At 43.0% G+C, this 20,524-nt stretch overlaps 1 protein-coding gene and 1 long non-coding RNA gene across 3 annotated transcripts in view; one reads left to right on the forward strand and one right to left on the reverse strand.

Moving 5' to 3' along the window:
• The first annotated feature begins 13,487 nt into the window (after nt 1–13,487).
• The window catches only part of LOC101759658, a 15,627-nt gene continuing 8,590 nt past the window's right edge, over nt 13,488–20,524 (forward strand). Inside the window, exons 1-11 of one of the 2 annotated variants that reach the window (XM_022828636.1) lie at nt 13,488–13,810; nt 13,976–14,012; nt 15,000–15,100; nt 15,537–15,611; nt 15,684–15,788; nt 15,872–15,973; nt 16,021–16,023; nt 16,080–16,143; nt 16,215–16,307; nt 17,260–17,322; nt 17,394–17,426. In XM_022828636.1, coding sequence (XP_022684371.1) covers nt 15,714–15,788; nt 15,872–15,973; nt 16,021–16,023; nt 16,080–16,143; nt 16,215–16,307; nt 17,260–17,322; nt 17,394–17,426 — 433 coding nt within the window. In that variant the 5' untranslated portion in view covers nt 13,488–13,810; nt 13,976–14,012; nt 15,000–15,100; nt 15,537–15,611; nt 15,684–15,713. Of the gene's footprint in view, nt 14,013–14,999; nt 15,101–15,536; nt 15,612–15,683; nt 15,789–15,871; nt 15,974–16,020; nt 16,024–16,079; nt 16,144–16,214; nt 16,308–17,259; nt 17,323–17,393; nt 17,427–20,524 lie in introns of both variants that reach the window. The other variant, XM_004974886.3, reaches the window with a different exon arrangement.
• On the reverse strand, nt 17,849–20,097 carry LOC105914850. The gene is made up of 2 exons (XR_002678615.1): nt 19,816–20,097; nt 17,849–19,240 (listed from the first exon to the last, which is right to left on the reverse strand). It is a non-coding gene; the product is annotated as an uncharacterized LOC105914850 (long non-coding RNA).

Raw genomic sequence — 20,524 nt, forward strand, 5'->3', positions numbered from 1 at the left:
CCAATGAAGAAGCAAAGCAAAATTATTGTTGCTTGCATGGCTATTCACAACTTCATTAGAGAGAATGGTATTGACGATAGGGAATTTGAATTGTGTGATCGTGATGAAAATTTTATTCCAACAACTGGAGGTTCAAACTGTGAAGGGGATACGACGAACACACAAGGAGACGAAGACATAAACATGAATGTTTTTCGTGATCAATTGGCAACTGCATTGTACAATAGGTCGTAAATTATTTCTCTTGGGGATGTACAGATAATATACTTTTTATGTATTTTCGTGGTATTTTTAACTTTGTAATAAATATGAATTTTGCTTCTCTATTTGCACCACGGTTCAAAAAAAATCAAGCGCAGGCAAACTGGCCCAAGCAGCGCATGCAAATGGCCACACGCGCATGCAAACAGTGCGCCATTAGCATGCATGCAGGCGCGGCCGACGCATGCAGCTGGGACGCAAAATGGCGGGAGGGGCATTAAACGAAGGGTAATAGGGTCTTTTGGCAGAACATGTGCTAAGTTTTAGTCCACCTGCCAAACACCCTCAAAGGCTAAAATTTAGCACTCCATTTGGGGGCTAAAATTTAGTCCAAAGACTAAATTTTAGCATCCCTCTCCCAAACGGGCCTTAATTGGCAATGCTAGGCACAAAGAAGCTACTGTGAACATAACGGTTATTTAGAATGTGCTATAAACACCCAACATTTCTTCAAATATGCGTCTTTTTGCAAAATTTAAATATGCATTCTTGACCTTGTTCCATTGTGAGATGCAATAACAATAACAAGTTGCATGTTATAATATCAATAGAATGCATAATTAAAGGTATATATATATATATCTCAGAATTTGAATATATAAATCTTAGCAAGGCAAGGAAGTGTATCATAAATTGAAAAAAGAAATCATGGAAAAATTCATCGAATCACAATCTTAGAAAGCTGTGGGGATATTGGTCACTGGGCCATGTTGGGCCGTCGGGGTAGCGCTAGTCTATTTTGGGCTGAATGCGTCAAGCTTATTTAAGTCATTTTCGTTTTTCTAATATATGTACAATATACTACTATATATACACAATGTATTGATACAAATAATAGGTATTTACTTGAAAACACTTGACTTGAATTGAGTTGAGCCCTCTCTACAAAGCAGCGGTACCCGTGCAAGCCACCTTAGAAAAAAAAAAGGCATGGCGTCGAGAAGAGAAAATGACACTCGCCTTGGTGTGCCTGCAGATGTCCACATGGCCCGCGGCCCGGCAGCCCGCCCAGGAGCCCCCTTTTTTGCCTGGTCCAAGCCCGGCTCGGCCTAGCGGCCTTCATTCCTGTGCTGGCCCGGCCCGCTATCTCGTGTCAGGCGCACCCCGGCACGTCGGGCGGCCCGCCCCAGCATGGTTTGAAGAGCTGGCCCATTAAGGGCCCGTTAACCTCCATCACATATAAAAGCAAAGGCAAAACCTAGCTGTTGCTCATTCTTCCGCCTCCCGCCCTTCCCGCCACCTGCCTTTCTCTCCAATTCTCTCTCTCGCTGCGCTCGGACCTTGGAGGCTCAGAGCCCCTCCACGCCTCTACTGCTGGCGCGGCGGCGCCGCCTCCCTCCCTCGTGGCCTCACCACGCTCGGTGATTGCCTCCCTCCGGCCGCCCACATCCTCTCCCAGCTCCAGCGGCCGTTCCATCCCGCCAGTGCCGCTCATCCTCTCCTCTCCTCCACCGCCGGCATCGCTCCCCCCTCCTTTCCTCAACCACTGGCACCGCTTCGAGGCTCCCCCTTCCTCTCTTCAACCGTCGGCACCGCTCCCCCTTCCCTCTCCTCTCCTCTCCTTCACCGCCGGCACCGCTCCTCCCTCATCTCTACTACCCCTCCTCTCCTCTACCACCGACACCGCCCCCCCCACGAGCTATGGGCTAGCATGGCACACACATTGTGCCCGTGCTTCATGGGGTGGCCCTGCACGAAATGGGCTCATGGGCCCATGCCTGGGCTGTTGGTGCAGCCCGTGGGTGGGCACGGGCTAGCACGGTGGAGGCATAGTGCCGGGCTAGGCCCAACACGAAGTTGGCCGAGCCTAGCTAGGCCCGTGCCAGGCCAGGTGGGGCCGCCCGTTTGGACATCGTGTGCCCATGCAGCCATACCCCTGATGTTGTCGGCTGTCAAGGAATTTATTGGTGAAGATCAACGCTGTATCATAGCTACAAGAAAGCAAAATCAAACAAGAAAACAAATCATATCTACTCTCTCCGTCCCAAGTTGTTGCAGGTCGTTTTGGCATTAGAAATGGCCAAACGATCTACAATTTAGGATGAAGGGAGTAGAAAAAAAAACACGCACACATTGAGAGAATCTCCAATAGCACACCTATACTTGGAGATCTAAATTTTTTATAGGTAGATTACTAGAAAAAGGTTATGCTCAAGTAGCATACCTAAAACTGGATACCTATAATCCTTTTAAGGACTAATCCACAAATGAGGATTATTTTTTATATTAAAATAACTAGTGGAGATACACGTGCCACATGCATGTGTTTTAAAAAAAATCTGATAAATAAGAATTTTATATTCATAAAAAATAAGAAATAAAAGTTTTATATTTATAGTAAAGATGTATAAATGGCATGTACATATTTTCAAAAAACCTTAGGTGTTAGTGTCCACTACTACTAACATATATGTACACTTAATATCTTTAGTCACGAGGATTTTAATTAAGTGGCTAAGTGCACATATACCTACGGAGAAAAAAATAGTTTAAGACCTTTGAGTCATATAATTGATTTTTTTTAATTTCCAAAACAATGAATAACCATTAGAAGATAGAAAAAAAAATACAGAGCGATACCTTCACTAAACTTTAGCAACTAAAAGTTGCTAAACTTTAGTTGCTAAAGTTTAATCAAGGTTGTTTGGATACCTTTGCTAAACATCATTTAATGAGGTGGATAAAAACCTGTTTGCCCTTAATGAATGCTAACTAGGTAAGCAATAATGAGGGGCAAAGGGTGTCCACCCCACCTTTTAGTAAGGTTTAGCAACAAAAAACTTGCTAAAGGACTAAAGTTTAGCAACCATAGTTTAGCAAACTTTAGCAAGAGTGTTTGTCAATTTTTTTGTTAAAAGTTACTAAACTTTAGCTGCTAAAGTTTAGCACACCCCCTAGTTCATCATCAGAATCAGAGACAAATAAGTACTAGTCGGCCCCGCCCACCTCTGAATCTTGAACAAAAACCATGCCGCCCATCTCCTTGCTGCCCACGCGGTCGCAGCCCCCCTCATCCACATTGCCTTCGCCCACCTGACCCTCCTCCTTGCCCGCCTCCTCCCTGCCGCCCGCTCTGCATTGCATCTTGCTAGGGATTGCACCATGGATGCAGTTTAAATTATGGGTGGGGATGCTTCTGCGAGCGGATCTCGTGCGGTTTGATGCAGCAAGAGGAGGAAGGTGGGGATTGAGCGCCGATTTGGTCCATGTCGAGGAGAACGAGCTCCATCGGGTTGGTGGATTTGGGGGCGGGGTGAGGGGAAGCTGATGGGTGATGTGCGGAAGGGAAGGTAATGATTCTTTTATTTTAATCCGAAGAGAACGACTCGTTCACGCTGGTTGGGAGATAGACAATGGGGGTATTTTGATCTGTTCATATGTAAAAGGTGGGTTGAGAACTCTGAAAGTAATTATATTTGGAACAAATTTTGAACCCTTAAACTAGTTATATTTTGGGACGGAGGGATATACTCTTAATTTGCATGGACCAGCGGTGATCTTGGATTGGACGACCTGCCGTGCCTTCTCTGCTTGATGACCCGTTCAGAAATACATACAGTAATCAGATTAACGCTCTCAGCAAACGAAACAAACCTAGTACAGAAATACTAGGTGCCAACTTGTAGATTGTTATTATGTTGTCAATAATACAAGAGTAAAGGTACACCATTTCATATAGTAGAAAATAGGTTTCTGCATATGTACAGACGGTGCGCACATGGCATCAGGTGATGTGATCAGGACAGATGTCCTGAAAAAAAATTAATGAATAATATGAGTTGTATTGACAGTGAAACAAGGAAGCGAAAATTCAGGTTTTGGCATGCCCTCTGTTTTTCCATCTAGTATGTATCTCCAACATATTCAGCTACGCTGTACTGAACCCCTAAATAAATCATCGTAAACATTCTATAACTAGGGAATTTTATTATATATCATATAATATCTGAACTGAATACAGATCACCTCCCAGCGACGGCCATGGCGAATTTATGGCGCGGGAACTGACAAAAACACGCGCGCACGAGCAAATCATGTCTAGTTTGCTGGTATTTATATTTCATTCAGTTTGATGGAAGTTGAGTTGGGGATTTTGTTTTGCTGATTTACTTATTCTGATTTCCCTTGGTATTATTGGGCTATGTAGTATTTCGGAGGTAAATTTTATTGATTGCTAACAAAACCTTCTGATTAAGCTGGCAACATGTAAGTGAAGTGATGCAGTCAATGCTGATTGCCATTGGCTGTATGTCTCTGAGGGATTGGAGGGTGTTCTTGAAAGGTTTCTCGAGAAATTCCAAAGGGTGAACATCATTAGTGCCCCTGCTGATACTTGCAATGTTGTATTCTGATTCATCGTTGGCAACTACAATGGTTTAAATTGATTAAATTTGCAAAGATTCTATGAAATTCATCCAAGGGTAAAACACTGCAAAAATCTTCTGTTGCAATTTATATGTGGCTCAAGCTGCACTCCAGAATTTCATGTCAGGTCCACTTGAAAATTTGGCAAGGGAAACTAACCAGGTGTTAGGAAGGGAACCATCTATTTAATCCAGCTACATTATGTGGACCATGCTCTTCGGGACTAGTGATTCAGCAAAGCTTTAGCAAGGGCAGAAGTGAGTCACGAATTTCACATGCGACTTTTGTAACAGAAGGCACGGCTTCTGTTTGGACCCTTAGTTCCTAAGCCTTACATTATGTTTTGCCTCATCTAAACCGGCTTTGTCTGTAAGTTTATTTTTAGAGAATCTGTTTAAATTATGTCTAGTTTGCTGGTATCTATATTCTCATTTAGTTTGATGAAAAATTGAGTTGGGGATAGCTTTTCTGCTGAGTTACTTAGGCCAGTCTTAATGCAAAGTTTCATATTTATTAAACAGTATACCACATCAGTAATTTTTCTGACTTGGCATGGTCATATGAGAAGAGAGAGGGCGAGTTTCATCATATGTGAGTGGAGTTTCATCCCCATCACACTCAGGCATAGCATGTTCTCAGTCTTGATAACTGTGTAATGAAACTGTGCATTAAGACTGGCCTTATTTTGATTATAAGTTTCTCTTGGTATTCTTGGACTATGTTGATATGGCTAGATTGTTGGCAATATAGCTCGAGGTGGATGGATGTCTCGCCCTCACACTGGAGGCTCTGAGATTTGATTCCTCTACTTCATGCTTGATTACAACTTAATCTGCCAGAACTCTTATATAACGAGCCGGTCTAACAAATCTCAACTAACTTCAACTCTATCTCTAAACAGAATCTAATCTTAACTAACTAGTGTCGCCTAAAGAAGCTGGACCCTTAGCCTGCGATGGAACTTCTTGCCAAAGAAGGTGTCCATAACACTTCCATCACCCTGGAAAACAGGTTGCCCTCAAGCTGAAATGCTGGATAGGGCTCCTTGAAATCCTCCAATCGTTCCCAAGTCGCCTTAGCTGGACCACGACCAACCCGCTGCACCAAGAGCTCCCAGGAGTTATTGTTAGGATGAGCACGGACAACAGCATCCGGAGTAGGAAGAGCACGACCATGAGCAATGGTAGGGAGAGGCACCACCTCAGCAGGTGGCTAGCCGTGATGTTTCTTGAGGAAAAAAAACATGGAAGACGTCATGAATATGAGCACGCGGAGGAAGCAGCAGGCGATAAGCCACTGGTCCAATACGCTCAAGCACTTGGAAAAGACCATAGTAATGAGGTGCCAGTTTGTGATGCTGTCCTAAAGTAATGCCTGAAGCCGTACGCTGATGCAGTCGTAGCCAAGCCCAATCGCCAATGGCGAACTCAACATCACGATGATTCATATCATGTGCAGCTTTCTTATATATAGTCCTAGGCCTGAAGTAGACGCTCTCGAATCTCAGTCAGAAACTCATCCTAGTGCTGCAGTTGTCTATCCAGCGCTACCACGTGAGCCAGGCCTGGCTCATATGACAAGAGCATGGGCGGATCACGACCATAAACCACTCTGAACAGGGTTGTCTACAAAGCTATCTGATATGAAGTATTGTAACAAAATTCTGCCCAGAACAACCACCGAAGCCAATTCTTGGGACGGTCACCGGCCAAGCAACGAAGATATACGCTCAGGATACGATTTGTCACCTCGAATTGACTGTCCGTCTGAGGCCTGAACGCTGAGCTGAGGCATAGTTTGACACCTGCCAGAGTGAAGAGCTCTGTCCACAATGTGCTAGTGAAGACCGGGTCACGATCACTGACAATGGAGCAAGGCAAGCCATGTAAGCGGACAATGGAATCGAAGAACGCCTATGCCACTAACAAGGCCGTGTAAGGATGTCCAAGGGGCACAAAATGAGCCATCTTGGAGAAACGATCCACGACTGTTAACACCGCTAATTTGCCACCAACCCGAGGAAAACCTTCCACAAAATCTATGGCGACATCACTCCAGATCGTTGTCGGCACGTCGAGTGGCTGCAACAGACCAGGGGGATGCAGATGCTCAGTTTTGCTGCGCTGGCAGACTTGGCACCCTTGAACGAACTCACGAACCAGCTTAGCAGCCCCTGGATTACAGAAAGAGGCCCTTAGGTGATGCAAAGTCTTCTGAGCGTCCTCATGGCCAGTACCACGTGCAGTCTCTAGGATCTGCAGCTAGACCTGGGAAGAAGAAGGTACAAAGACGTGCCCACGGTGCATGACAAAGTCATCGACGATCGTCCATGCTGCCCCTGCAGTCCCAGCCTCAATTTCCCGTCGCTTAGCCACAATCTCTGGAAGTAAGACAACTTCCTGCTTGAAGTCCTCGAAGAGCTGAAGTTCTGGGCGCGTAATAGATAACGCGTGGAGGGTGCTGGTGTCTTCATCGCAACAAGAGAGAGCATCAGCTGCCTTGTTCTGCTTACCCGGCCTACACTCAACCGTGAAGATATACCCAAACAATTTGCTGACCCAAGTGTGCTTTGGAATAGTGGAGAGGCGTTGGTCGAGCAAGTATTTGAGGCTGCAATGATGTGTTCTGATCCTGAAAGTGCGCGTCAAAAGAGATATGGTCGCCAATGACGGACAGCATGAACCAGGCCGATCAACTTGCGCTCATAAGCCACAAGTTTGGCATGCTGTGGTGCGACAATACGACAATAAGCCATTGCCCTGATGGAGGACCGCGCCAAAGCCAGTTCGTCCGACGTGTCACAATGGATCACGAATTCCTGTGAAAAATCCGGAAGCTGGAGCACCGGACCCATAGTGAGTGCCTGCTTAAGCACTCCAAACGCATCTGTTGCATCCGGGGACCACCGGAAGGCCTCCTTCTTCATCAGGGCAGTCAGAGGAGCAGCAATAACCCCGTAGTTGGCGATGAATTTCCGGTAGTAGCCTCGATCTTGGACTGGTCCATGGCCACACCTTCAACACTGATTACATGACCCAAGCAGGCGACGTTCCTCCCCGAAGACACACTTGGACTGCTTGAGGAAGAGATTGTTGTGTCGTAGGACTGCAAGGATGGCGCGGATATGTTGTAGGTGCTCTGACCATGTCTTACTGTAGATTAGTATATCATCAAAGAAGACAAATACGGAACGGCGCGGGAAGGGGCGTAGAACCTCATTCATCAAAGCCTGGAACGTGGACAGGGTGTTGGTGAGGCCGAAAGGCATGACGAGGAACTCGAAGTGGCCATGATGCGTCCAGTGCCGTCTTGGCGATGTCATCAGGTGTGCACACCTGGTGGTAGCCACTTCGGAGTGGTGAAGTATCTGGTGCCCTTGAGTTCGTCGAGGAGCTCACCGGCAATCGGGATTATTGGCAATAGATATAGCTCGAGGTAGATGGATGTCTCGCCCTCACGCTGGAGGTTCTGAGATTAATTCCTCTACTTCTTGCTTGATTACAACTTAATCAGCTAGGACTCTTATATAATGAGCCGGTCTAACAAATCTCAACTAACTTCAACTCTATCTCTAAACAGAATCTAATCTTAACTAATTAGTGTTGCCTGAAGAAGCTGGACCCTTTAGCCTGCACTGAAACTTCTTGCCAAAGAACGTGTCCATAACATATGTATTATTTTGGAGGTAAGTTTTATTGATTGCTGACAAAACCTTCCAGTTAATTTATAAGCTTGTAAAAAAATTCTAGTTAAGCTAGGATAATTAAGCTCACTGATCCAGATTTTTTTTTTGAAAAAACAGGAGGGGGAGGTCCCCTGCTGATTATATATTTATAAACATGAAAAGGAGTATCTTACAGGATCATAATTAGGAGACAAAGAACGAAACAAAGAAGATCAAAAAGATTACAAGTTCTAATCTAGCCATTGAGACATAGGTTGCTTCCAAATGTCTTTTACCATGTGAATAATCAGAGTAAATATATGCTTGAAACGAATTATTGTGCTCTGAATTGTTGGTTGAATGTTATTAAAGATCCAATCATTTCTTGCCATCCATATACACCAACTCATGATTATGATGACTTCCGTGAAGAATGGTACTTGCAATTGATCCTTGAAAGAACTAAGAACTGAATATGGCTCTTGATTTAAATCCATGAACAAACCTAGGTGAATCCAACATTCTTGCGCAAAAGGGCACTAGAGCAAAAGATGGGATAAAGTTTCCTCGTTATCATGATGGATTTTTGGATGTGCATATGCTTTGCTGTTGTGGAGTGAGTTTTTCTAACTGCTAATTTAGAATATGTTGCATCGTATAGATGTTTTGCAGGAAATTATCACCAATCGAGAATATTCATAACTGATTGTTCTTTTGCTGCAGGGGACCTGGTGCTTTCTACAAGGGTTTCATCGCAAACTTGTCGGATAGGGTCATGGAATGTGATAATGTTCTTGTCTCTAGAGCAGGTAACAAACATGCAGATGCCTTTTTTATTCTATGTTGTTTAAAATTTAAGGAATATAAAGTGCCAATCTTATCATTGAAGGTCTATTATTTCGAAGAAAAAAAATCATTGAAGGCCTAAATTTTGCCGCAACTACATTCCTACTCCTGCTCCCATGAAATGCAGAAAACCACTGATTCTTTTTTGTATTCGTGTTGTTGAATGAAACAGGTTAGAAGATTGTTTCTGTATGGTTGACGCCAGTACTACACTGCCAGTAGGGGTTGTGCGGCCGGGACAATTGAATGGTGACATATATGATCGGCATGCATACATGGTTGAATGATGATTTAAGGAAAAGCTACAGGTTCCCATGTTGTCAACCAACAGAGAAGCAGCCATGCCATACTACTTCCACATCTGTCTGTCATTTAGATCGCATCGGAGAAATACGCTCTCATTCTCATGCTGTATTTTGATTATTACAAGTTGTATAATCTCCTATCACAGATCGATTATGAACCACTCAGTTGTTGGTATATTAAAGAGAGCGAGCAACAGACATGTGTCACGAAGTTTACGCATTCAGATGTATGTGAAAAACCATAAGGATTGCATATAGGACAATAATACTCATATTGATGCAATATCCATGGAAAGGCACACAAATCTGAAGAAAATCCAAAGAAATGGCGTCGAAACCATTTGGATATGTTTCCTAAAACAATTGATGAAGGAAATAGGCATTTTTAATTTAACCGAAGAGAGTTGTGGCAACTGATAATTGGTAACTTTAATAAAGAAGGGAAATCAAATAAGCTCCGGCGCCATCAGGAGCAACTCCGGCCAGACCTCCTTGGACAGCTCGTAGAGCTTCTGGTCGCTGGATTTGTTGCCCGGGCCGCCCTTGTTGATGGCCGAGAGGAACTTGGTCTTGAGGCCGTGGAGCTTGCTGCTGATTTCTTCGCGGGTGACGTTCCGCCGGTTGAGAACGCCTTTGGCTTCCAGGGTGCGGAGGAGCTCGGACGGCAATGGCAGCCGGCCGGACTCGCGGAGGCCGGCGGCGAGCTCCATGAGGATGGTGCGCTCGTCGCCGAAGCCCCAGAGCTTGTAGGTCGGGCCCAGCCTCTTGCGCTTGCGCGCCGCTGCCAGCCGGTTGCTGTTGGTGTCACCGCCGCTGTCGTCGGATGACAGCGCGATGGGGCCGATGTTGGAGTCGACTGACGACGACGACGAGGAGGGCACGATGATGGTGGACTCCATCTCCATGGCCGCCGGCGGATGGAGTGAAGGGATTCGTGTGGAAGGGTGTAATCAGATTGCTTGATAATGCTGCTGGTCAGGAGTAGAATTTATAGGTGAAGGCAGGAAGCTAGCGCGGAATGCTAGCAGACGATATCAATCTCATCTCGTGATACCCGCCGGCGGGAATCCTGCGGCTGCTTAGCTTCCTAATTAACATATATACTCCTTGATTTGCATAGACCAGCGGGTCATCAGACTAACGCTCTACAGAAATCTCTACTCCTTATGCTCTCTATCTCTATCTCTTCTCTACTCCTAAAAAATCTCTTTTCCGCTCCGTTCCGCCGTCCGCAAGCACCCAGCGTCCTCCGCTGTTAACGCGTGACCCTCCGATGGAACCAACGCCGCGAGTCACCGAGGGCCGTCCGCTGCGCGTCCTCCGCTCCCGCGCTTCACGCCCAGCGCTAAGATCTTCCGCTTGCTCGCACTACGCCGCCGCCGCCGCCCGCAATCAAATAATCATCCTCACTCGCCCTGCTTCGCCGCCGCCGCCGCCACCAACCGCCGTCGTCCTCTCCTCGGCTCGGTCACCCTGCACCGCCGACGACGACCGCCCTCCTCCTCGGCACGGCCTCCCTGCACATCCGGCGCCGCCAGCCCGCCCTCCTCTCCTCGCCGGGGATACGGCGCCAACGAGCCAGGTTGTTCTGTATATTATTACAAACCAATTAGTTTCTGCATATTCCTTAGACTAGCACTTCCTTAGACTAGCAGTACTTGAACGCATTCCCTTTAGTTTTGGGAGGATTGGCCATCTGACTGCTCAATTCAGTGCTTTATTCAGGCCATCGTTGATCTGAAGAAGGGCGAACATCTCCTGAAGTGCGGCAAGAGAGGGAAGCCCAAATTCTGCGCCTTCCGGCTATCATCTGTGAGTAATTCTGGTGATACGTGGATACGCCCTTGCAGATCATGATTCTATTTTTTTTTTCTTAATACATGATCTATATACCTGGGGGCGATAATTCTGAAGTTATAGGTACCTCGTGACACTTAAACGATTATGATAACATTCGATTTTTACCTACCCAGATCAATATTTTTTTTCTGCAGTCTATTCAGCTAGAACTATTGAACTAGATGTTTATTCCTTGTGCTCTTTGGAATTGTTGAAATGCCCTGTCACAGATAGACTGGCATGAGGTTCGAATAAGTTGGGTAGCAATTAATATATTATTCTGAACCAATTAGTTTCCGCATATTCCTTAGACTCGTAATTCCACTTGCTGAAATGTCACAGAACTGCATTTGAAGTTACTGCCACCATTCCAAGTTGCAATTATAGAGCAGTCACATTTAACTGTATTATCCACTAATAGCCATACAACTATTTAGATTTATTTCAGTTTCAGTCAGTTGGTTCAGTGAGCCTCCTTCAGACTTGCTATCCCTCCATCTGTAATGTGTTCTGGGCGGTGTGGCCATTGTCCCTACTTGTACTGTTGCATGTTTTTTTTTCATTCTGCCATGACTAATCAGAAGTGCTGCATCTTAAATTGTAATGCATGGGTTTGAATAATCAAGCTAGAAGAAGAGTAGTGAAAGACCTTGTTTCAGATATGCATCACCATTGCTACAATCTAAGAGACCAAGTTATAATTCTCCATGAGATCAATTGTGTAGTATTCATTTTAAAGGAGTATTCATCTGTGATCATCATACTTCAGTGTTGGCAGAGGGGCACTGGGCACGTGAGCAGCTCATCCTCACCGGATAATATTTTTTTATATATTCAGTGTTATCATTTTTCTGTGGTCTGTGTCAACTTTCATCTTATAAGTCTTCATTCTATAGGTTTGTTCATTTTCAAGTATGTCGGTTTATTTTATTTTATTCTCATTATTTTTTAACTACAATGACCCTGTAGCTTCTCCAAGTCTTCCTGCATGGTGTTTTCTTCACCAAAAAGTTTTCTGAGGTTAATGTAAGTCTGTAACAAATTTCAGTTAACAGCAGCACATGGTTTTCTCAAGTATTACCGTCAACCCATCTTATCAGTTCTTTCTCAAGTATTGCCATCAACCCATCTTATCAGTTCTCCTTTTTGCAGTTAGTTTATAATTGAATAATAAATTTGGAGGAAAGCAGCTAGAGAGGCTAGAACCTTGTCCCTCTGCAGACTGCAGGTCATTGAGGTTCGTCCAGTTTTAAGTTTCTGTTTCGAATAAGAGGTTTCTTTAGTTTTCAGTCATAATTTTTGTCCAGTGTTTAGTTACAGAAGGTATCATCTATGACAAACTATATGCTAGCTTTTTTTTCTTTAGTTAACACTTTTTATTTGTTAACACCTGAGATAAGAACTTTTTTTCCAATCCTATAGAGATGATACCTCAAGCAAACTATGCAGTGAAGCTACCTTTGGTTGTTTAAACAATTTATAATGGGAGATTGGGAAAGAATTTGTACAGTATTTGTAGTGTCAGTCTCTTTTATTTTCTATGCATGAAGGTTAAGCAATATGTTCTGTTTTTCTAGGATCTCTAGATTAAACTATGTTGTTATGCCTGCACTTGCTATCCATCCAATTAAAATCGGTAGCTGATCTTGTAGTGCCTACTGAATTCCTTTTTATTACCTTTTGATGATTGCCTTCCTCATTAGTTGTTTATAGCAATGGTATTAGTTTCTGAATATTTCTTAGACTAGCACTTCCTTAGACTAGCACTACTTGAACGCATTCCCTTTAGTTTTGGGAGGATTGGCCATCTGACTGCTCAATTCAGTGCTTTATTCAGGCCATCGTTGATCTGAAGAAGGGCGCACATCTCCTAAAGTGCGGCAAGAGAGGGAAGCCCAAATTCTGCGCCTTCACGCTATCATCTGTGAGTAATTCTGGTGATACGCGGATACACCCTTGCAGATCATGATTCTATTTTTTTTTCTTAAGCTCTGTGTCTGTTGTGGTTCTTGGACAGAAGACTGTACGCAGTTCATTTTGTAATGAAAAAGACATGTTCTCCATTATTCATTGCATACCACAACTATTCTAAGGATTTCATAATTTTGCAGATAAAATTTCTGCGACAGCGTTGCCCGGATAAGGAGTCCCAGTCCTTATCACTTATTTACAAAAATGGAGAGCGATCACTTGACTTGGTATTTGCATTGCAACATTTTAAGTCAGTTTGCTTTGTAAGCTTGTACTGTCCATTTTTCCTTACTGGCACCATATCTTTTGTAAACTATGACCAGATCTTTTCTTCTTACAATAGTTGTGCATGCACTTCTTTTCTTGGCTGTTTTTGCATGTCTTATCTTGGCACAAATTTAATTCTTCATATAGGTGCATCTTGATTTCAGTAACCTTTGTGACTGCTGGATGAGCTTATAGTGAATTTTGGATATTTAGCTATGATATTAACACCTACCACATTTGCTTGTTAGCTTACTTTCTTTTCCTTTTCAGACATTGTTGGCTAATTGGCAAGGTACGGGCCCCTCACAGATTCTGTAATCGCCCTGCAGGCCAACATTTTAGCAGGAGGGTCTACCAATTTTTTAACTGAAACAACAACTCATTGAAATGCCATTCTCTTGAAGTATAATGTGATTTTGTTTATCTTTTCTCAGTCAAATCATTCTGTGCATTTCAGGTGATTTTTTCAGTCAAATCATTCTCTGCATTAGAAGGTACTTACCCAAATCATGTCAGCTTTAGTGTGGACTCTTTATTGTTTCTATTTATTTTGGAAATTTTGAAAGCATGGTAGTGTGGTACTATAGTATGTATGAATTTCCAAGACAAACTATCTGGGGTTTATTTGCAAACTATTGCTGTAGCAAAAAATTATGGTTCATGCCTCCTTGTCAATGCAATTAAGGTCCTTGCCTCCTGGTCAATGCATTGCTCCATTATCTATGTGTTTTGGTAGTGATAAGAAATGGCACTCCAGAAAAACTAGAGTATGCAAATGAAAACTGTGTATAAAATTGAGCAATGCATTTTTCCTGTAGCCCATAGGCCATGAAAGCCTGTCATATTTCAGAACGAATGTTAGTTCTGTATCATGCTGAGTCTAAAAGCAAACATTCTTTAAGGTGGTAATAGCTAAAAATATTGAACATACATGCATAACCAAAGCATTGTGGATGTTAATCCAAAAACAGAGTTGCTCTTCATGTTCCATCTTTCTAGGGTCAATCTTCTCCAGCCATTTTATCAGCGTTCTGGGACACAAAGGGACCATCTGTAAAATATAAATCAAGTTCTTTAACAAGTTTGCCTCTTTTGGTGTTTGCAGTGGGGGCCTCATATTCTTATATGCCTCCAAAATACTACGGTACCTATTGTCAATTCAAATTTTAAGGTCAAACTATTAAATAATTTTGCCATAGGGCGGTATCAAAAAAGTTTTTGCCCATAGGACATTGAAGTGCTTCAGCTGTGTTAATTCTACTTTATCCAGGACATCCTATAACATTGCCTATAATATTGCTAGATTGTAAAAGAGGGCCGTGAATCAGTTTTTCTCTCCTATTAATATTCTCATTTGATCACATACAAGTTAAGTTGAATGCACATGTCCTGTCCTGTTTAATCCAATGTGTACTGCAATATATACTAACTGCATCATCTATCTGAATTGCTCTAATTTTGAGACAATTGTTCTGATTCAGGTTGCAGCCTAAGAGCCTCCTGATTTCCGCAGTTGAGTGCCTTGAATGTTTCTTCAGTAGCAGATTGTTATCTACGAAACACTGGCAGATTTAAGTTACAGGTCAGTGCTGATTTACCAATGTTTTGCCTTTGTTCCAAAATGCTGCAATAGAGGTAGCGCGTAGTCGGCAAATTCTGAATGTTCTGTTTCTGAACCACATACCCGAATGTTACAGATTATTGGTTGTGGACTGCCTTACAGATTAATATATGAATGCATTCCTCAGGCAAGAAAATAAACCTATTGATATAACCTGTACACTAACAAGTACATGCTATAGGTGGTTAACTGATCCAATCAAATTTTAAATTAAGAAATCCTATCAGTAATGTAAGACCTGCCAAGCTAGAGTAGGAATAGTTCCATGTATAATTTATCAGGCCTGTATCCCTATAGGTCTTCCCTGAAAGTTAGCAAAAACTAAATGAGATGCGGAAGCAAATTGTACACATCAATTTTTTGAAATCCGATTTTGCCTTTCATTTGGCTTGTGCAGGTACTATCGCGTTGGTGGAAGGGTCAAGGCGGTCTAGGGAACCTTTTAAAGAACTCACAAACATAACAATTCTAGGTGAGGATACAATTGGACATTTGGGTCGTGATGTACTATGGTCACTTATTATGTCATTTCAATATGATGAAGGTACGCAAACCCCGGATCATGTAGATCCTAATGAACGTGATAGAGAGGGTAAGAGGAGAAACATGGAACAAGGTGCCATTCAGCACATTCCAAACCATCGCCAAGGTACTATTGTGTTCTTCGTTTCACTCCACTTCTGCATCGTTATTTTTTCATGACAAAATAATGAGACTAAATAGTTTATGTAGATGACAGTGTACACATGGAGGCAGATGAAAACGATAGCTGGCTCCATAGGGGAGATTTGGGAGAAAATAAAGACATACTTCATGTGGGGACAGGTGAATCAGGTGCGCCTACACACTTTTGTTGTTTTGGAAAAACATCATTGTTTCAGAAGGTGCTTTATTTTTATGATCTTTTAAATATGTAGACGTATATTTAATCAATGATGAGGCTACTTTTGGTGAGATGGAAGATTTATGCGATCAGAGTTGTATCAACCCTATATGTGAAGGAGGTAACCGTGTGCTGAATAATCATATGATCTGACTCTGATTTTAGGAATTTAAAGCTCTAAAACTTTTTTAGATATAAACGCTGCATTACGCATTGATGATGCTACTCTTGGTGACATGGGGGACGTTTGCGTTGAAAGTTATAGCAGTACTGTGGGTGGAGCAGGTAATCCCATGGTGGCTAATTATTTAGTGCTTCTTAATTATGACTGCTTCCTTTAATAGGTTTTTTAATGAAAACATCGCATTAATAAATAAGAGGCGGCGTGATACATATGCCAAATCAAATAGAGATCTTGCTATTCTTAATTGTTGCTATCTTAATGCACTAAACACATTAACCAAACATCAATGCAACTCGTTATTTAGGTGATGGATTAAATCCATGTTCTATGGATGATCATGACCTCTCACCTAACGAGCGTAGGCGTAGAAGGGATAGGGCACGGAGGGCGGCAATGTCTCCTGTGTAGAGGGCTGCAATAAATAAGAGGCGGCGAGATTCATATGCTGGAAAGAGATTATTTATGACGCCAGAAGAGAAGAAAGAGAAAATAAGATAGTCTAAGGGAGACTATAGAAAGAGGGCCAAAGAACAACAGGCAAGCAATTTGCATCCCGACTCTATCGCTATGCCAAGTCCTCACTTTACCCCAGAGTTGGTATTCCCTCTTCCTGATAAATCGCCATCAAGAATATCGGACGAGTTGGAAATCCCCCTTGTAAATGGCAGGTCTGTTTATATCCAGTCAGCTGTGGAGCAATCCCCTGGAGTTGTTACTCCTCAGCTGGTCCCTGCAAACCACACCATCCATAGCAAGCCTGTGTCTCCTGGAATTAGGAATTCAACCACACCATCCATAGCAAGCCTGTGTCTCTTGGAATTAGGAATTCACACCTAAACCGGCGTAATCAAATGTTTGAAGCAACAATTGGCAGAAATACCAAATGGTCTGCTAGTGAAAAATTCAATTATACGAGCCAGTCGACTCAAACATCTTGCGTCATGGACACCGGTAATTAGCTCACATCCTTGGCCCACCTTAGTATTCATATATTCTATTTTTATGAAATTTAAAGTTACCTACATCTATCCTACTTATATTCTATTACTAAAGGTGGCACCCAAACGGACGCTCGCGACTTATATCCCTTCACTGCATCTAATGTATTTGGAACGGGTAAAAAGAAATTCACTTTGATTATTTGTTAATACCAGTTCTATGTTTCACCTGCAATTCATCTTTTGCAGAAAAAACTAGGCCTGCACCTAATGACGCTACAGGTACTCAGACACAACCATCTATTGTTGATGAGATGTATTTAATGCCTCCACATTTTAAAATTTTGGCGCGAAAATGGTATAAATTTTTGGCGGGAACGACATTTCTGGGGTGGGTAACGCCATCACTCCCCTTGGAAAATAGTTTGCAAGGGCCAGTCATGGCGTCACCCGCCCCTGAAGATACCATCTCTAGGGGCGGGTAATCAGCCCCTGGAAATACACTTCAAGGGGCAGATGATGGCATCACTCGCCCTGGAAACGGCTTTATAGGAGCGGACATGTTACCCGCTCGTGCAAACAGCTATTTGTAGCTGCGAAAACCAGGAAATGTTGTTTCAACCGCACAAATTGAATACTATTAGGTGGCAACGTAGATTGTTATGATGTCAATAATACTACAAGAGTAAAGGCACACCATGTCATGTAGAAATATGTATAGGCCGTTGCATATTTACAGCTGGCGTGAGAAAATAGATGACATCAAGTGATGTGATCAGGACAGAAGCCCAAAAAATATTACTCATCAAACTCATCACGGAGTTCATCATTAGAATCAGAGAAAAATAGGTACTCGTCATCGTCGCCCCCTCCCATCTTGAACAAAATAGACACATTATTCAACCATAGCTCCCTGGCGAGCTGGTTCTCGCCGCCGAGGCTCACCCAAAAACCACACTGCCCATCTCCTCGCCACCCACGCGATCACAGCCCCCGTCGTCCACCTGACCCTCCTCCTCGCCCGCCTCCCGCTCTGCATTGCATCTTGCTAGGGATTGCTCCATGGCTGCAATTTAAATTGGGGGTGGGGATGCTTCTGGGAGCAGATCTCGCACGATTTGATGCAGCAAGAGGAAGGTGGAGATTGAGCGCCGATTTGGTCCGCGTTGAGGAGGACGAGCTCCATTAGGTTGGTGGATTTGGGGGAGGGGCGAGGGGTGCTGCGCAGAAGGGAAGATAAATTCATTCACGCTCGTGGGGAGATAGATGAAGGGGGGAGGGGGTATTTTGGTCTGTTTGTATGTAAAAGGTGGGTTGAGAACTCTATAAGTAGTTATAATTGGAACAAATTTTGAACCCTTAAACTAGTTATATATTGGGAAGGAGGGAGTACATTCCATACGCTTCGTGTATAAATTGAATTTAACCTTTAGTGAAACAATGCCTATGGGAGGAAAAAGCAATCAACCTCATCAACAGTACTGGTAAAGAATCCACACGTGTTACCAGCTGCCAATGTTTTCAAAACTAAAAAACTTATAATGATTGCACTACAAAGCACACTTAACTTTCACAAAACTATTACATAGCAGCCTATTTTTTGAAAACGTCTATCAAATAACAGTTGGTTTTGTCAACAAGCAATCAACCATGTTCTAAAATGTAGATTCGGTAGGCAAGTGACTCTGCGCATCCATAAAATGACCAAGCAATGAGCATGCACAAGAGGTACTTCAACTCCGGCTTCACTAATAAACCATGTCGATCAAAAGATGCTACATGCTCTAGGACAACAGATAGGAAGGAAATTCAATATGAAGCTTTACAGGTTCCTGTTAAACAGATCACCAGCTCAAATACATTATGCAAGTACAAATTTGAAATGCATCAGGATGGTACTGTTCCCTCATATAAGAACCAGCTCACCATGCTTGATGGTCAAATGAAAATTTGTAATTTGTCAAATGAAAACAGTTTCTGTGCATGTTAGCAGAAAAAAGGTTAGGCAGAATACCATTCCATTCAGATGGAGGATGCTAGTAGCACAGCCATCAGAATTCTTGTATCTCATTAGTCATTACTCACATCCATCAGATCTGTTATTTCATATTCTGAGAATGAGTAAATAATATTCAAATTATAAAAAGGATAGAGACTAAAAAAAGTAAAACAGCAAATACTAAAGGCATTCCATCGAGCATTCCCTACCAACTGGGTAATGTTGCAGGCTTGGACAATACGGATACTAAATCGCCTAGAAACCTCCAAAAGAGATTAATCCAGGAAATAGGCTACGGAAGGGTGATAATCAATCTAATAAAATTATGCTCTACCGTTGATCAATAGAAGATATAAACCAAAGATAGGACCCTATAGTTTATGGCAACTTATTCGGTTATTTCTGATTACCAAGATCAAACAACTTCATCTTCAACATAACCTCTATTCTCCGATACTGAGGAAAGTAGGAAACCAGTGGTTTGCAAGTTTGAATGGATAAAAAATAATTGGTTTTTAGAACCTGTAGTAATAACCAAATTTCTTAGTAGTCCCTATAAAGAAAATCATCAAATTTAGTACCTGTCTATCATTGTCTCAGTAATCCCTATAAACGAATCTTTCAAAAAAGTAATTCCTATAAGGTGAACAGTATAAAGCTCAGAATATATACCTTCAATCAGAACTTTTTCCCCTCATAGGATATCTCAAGACAACAATCATTTCTGGTTCATTTTGCCTCATAGGGCACCTACAACAACACAGCAATCATTGATGGTTCAAGTAATCATCCAATTGGCAGCAAATAGATGTTAATAGATCATTTTGCTTTCTGAAATCATATATAATATCCATATTATAGTCACCACTCACCAACTAAAAAGTTCTACAAATGGCTCAACAAGATGATATTTTCCCTTTGGTGGTGATGGTGGTGGTGGTGGTGTGTGTGTGGGGGGGGGGGGGGGGGGGGTTAAGGAATTCAAAGGGGACAAAATACCCCCGGGGAAAACCGGGAGGGGGAGGGAACAGGGGGTTTTTTTTGCCCCCGGGGGGGGGGTTTGATTTTGGCCCGCGGGGCCAAAAATAGGGGGGAAAAAAATATTTTAACCGGGCCCCCAAACCCCCCCCTGAAATGGGGACCCCTTGTACAAAAATATAAACCCCTTTCTAGGGGTCCCCCCCATTTACCGAAATCTCCCCCAAAACTTCTTTTAGCACGCGCATACCTGTGTTATCTCTCAGATAGACGCCCTCTCTCCCTTGCACACACTTTTCAACGCCTGATGGTCCTTTATTACGCCCGGGGCGAGTGACGTGTGGGAAAATCTGCACCCCGTGTGAAGGGGGGGCGGCCAAATTTTTGGTCCGGAAAGGCGGGA

Source organism: Setaria italica, chromosome VII, assembly GCF_000263155.2.
Source record: "Setaria italica strain Yugu1 chromosome VII, Setaria_italica_v2.0, whole genome shotgun sequence".
Classification (NCBI taxonomy): Eukaryota; Viridiplantae; Streptophyta; class Magnoliopsida; order Poales; family Poaceae; genus Setaria; species Setaria italica.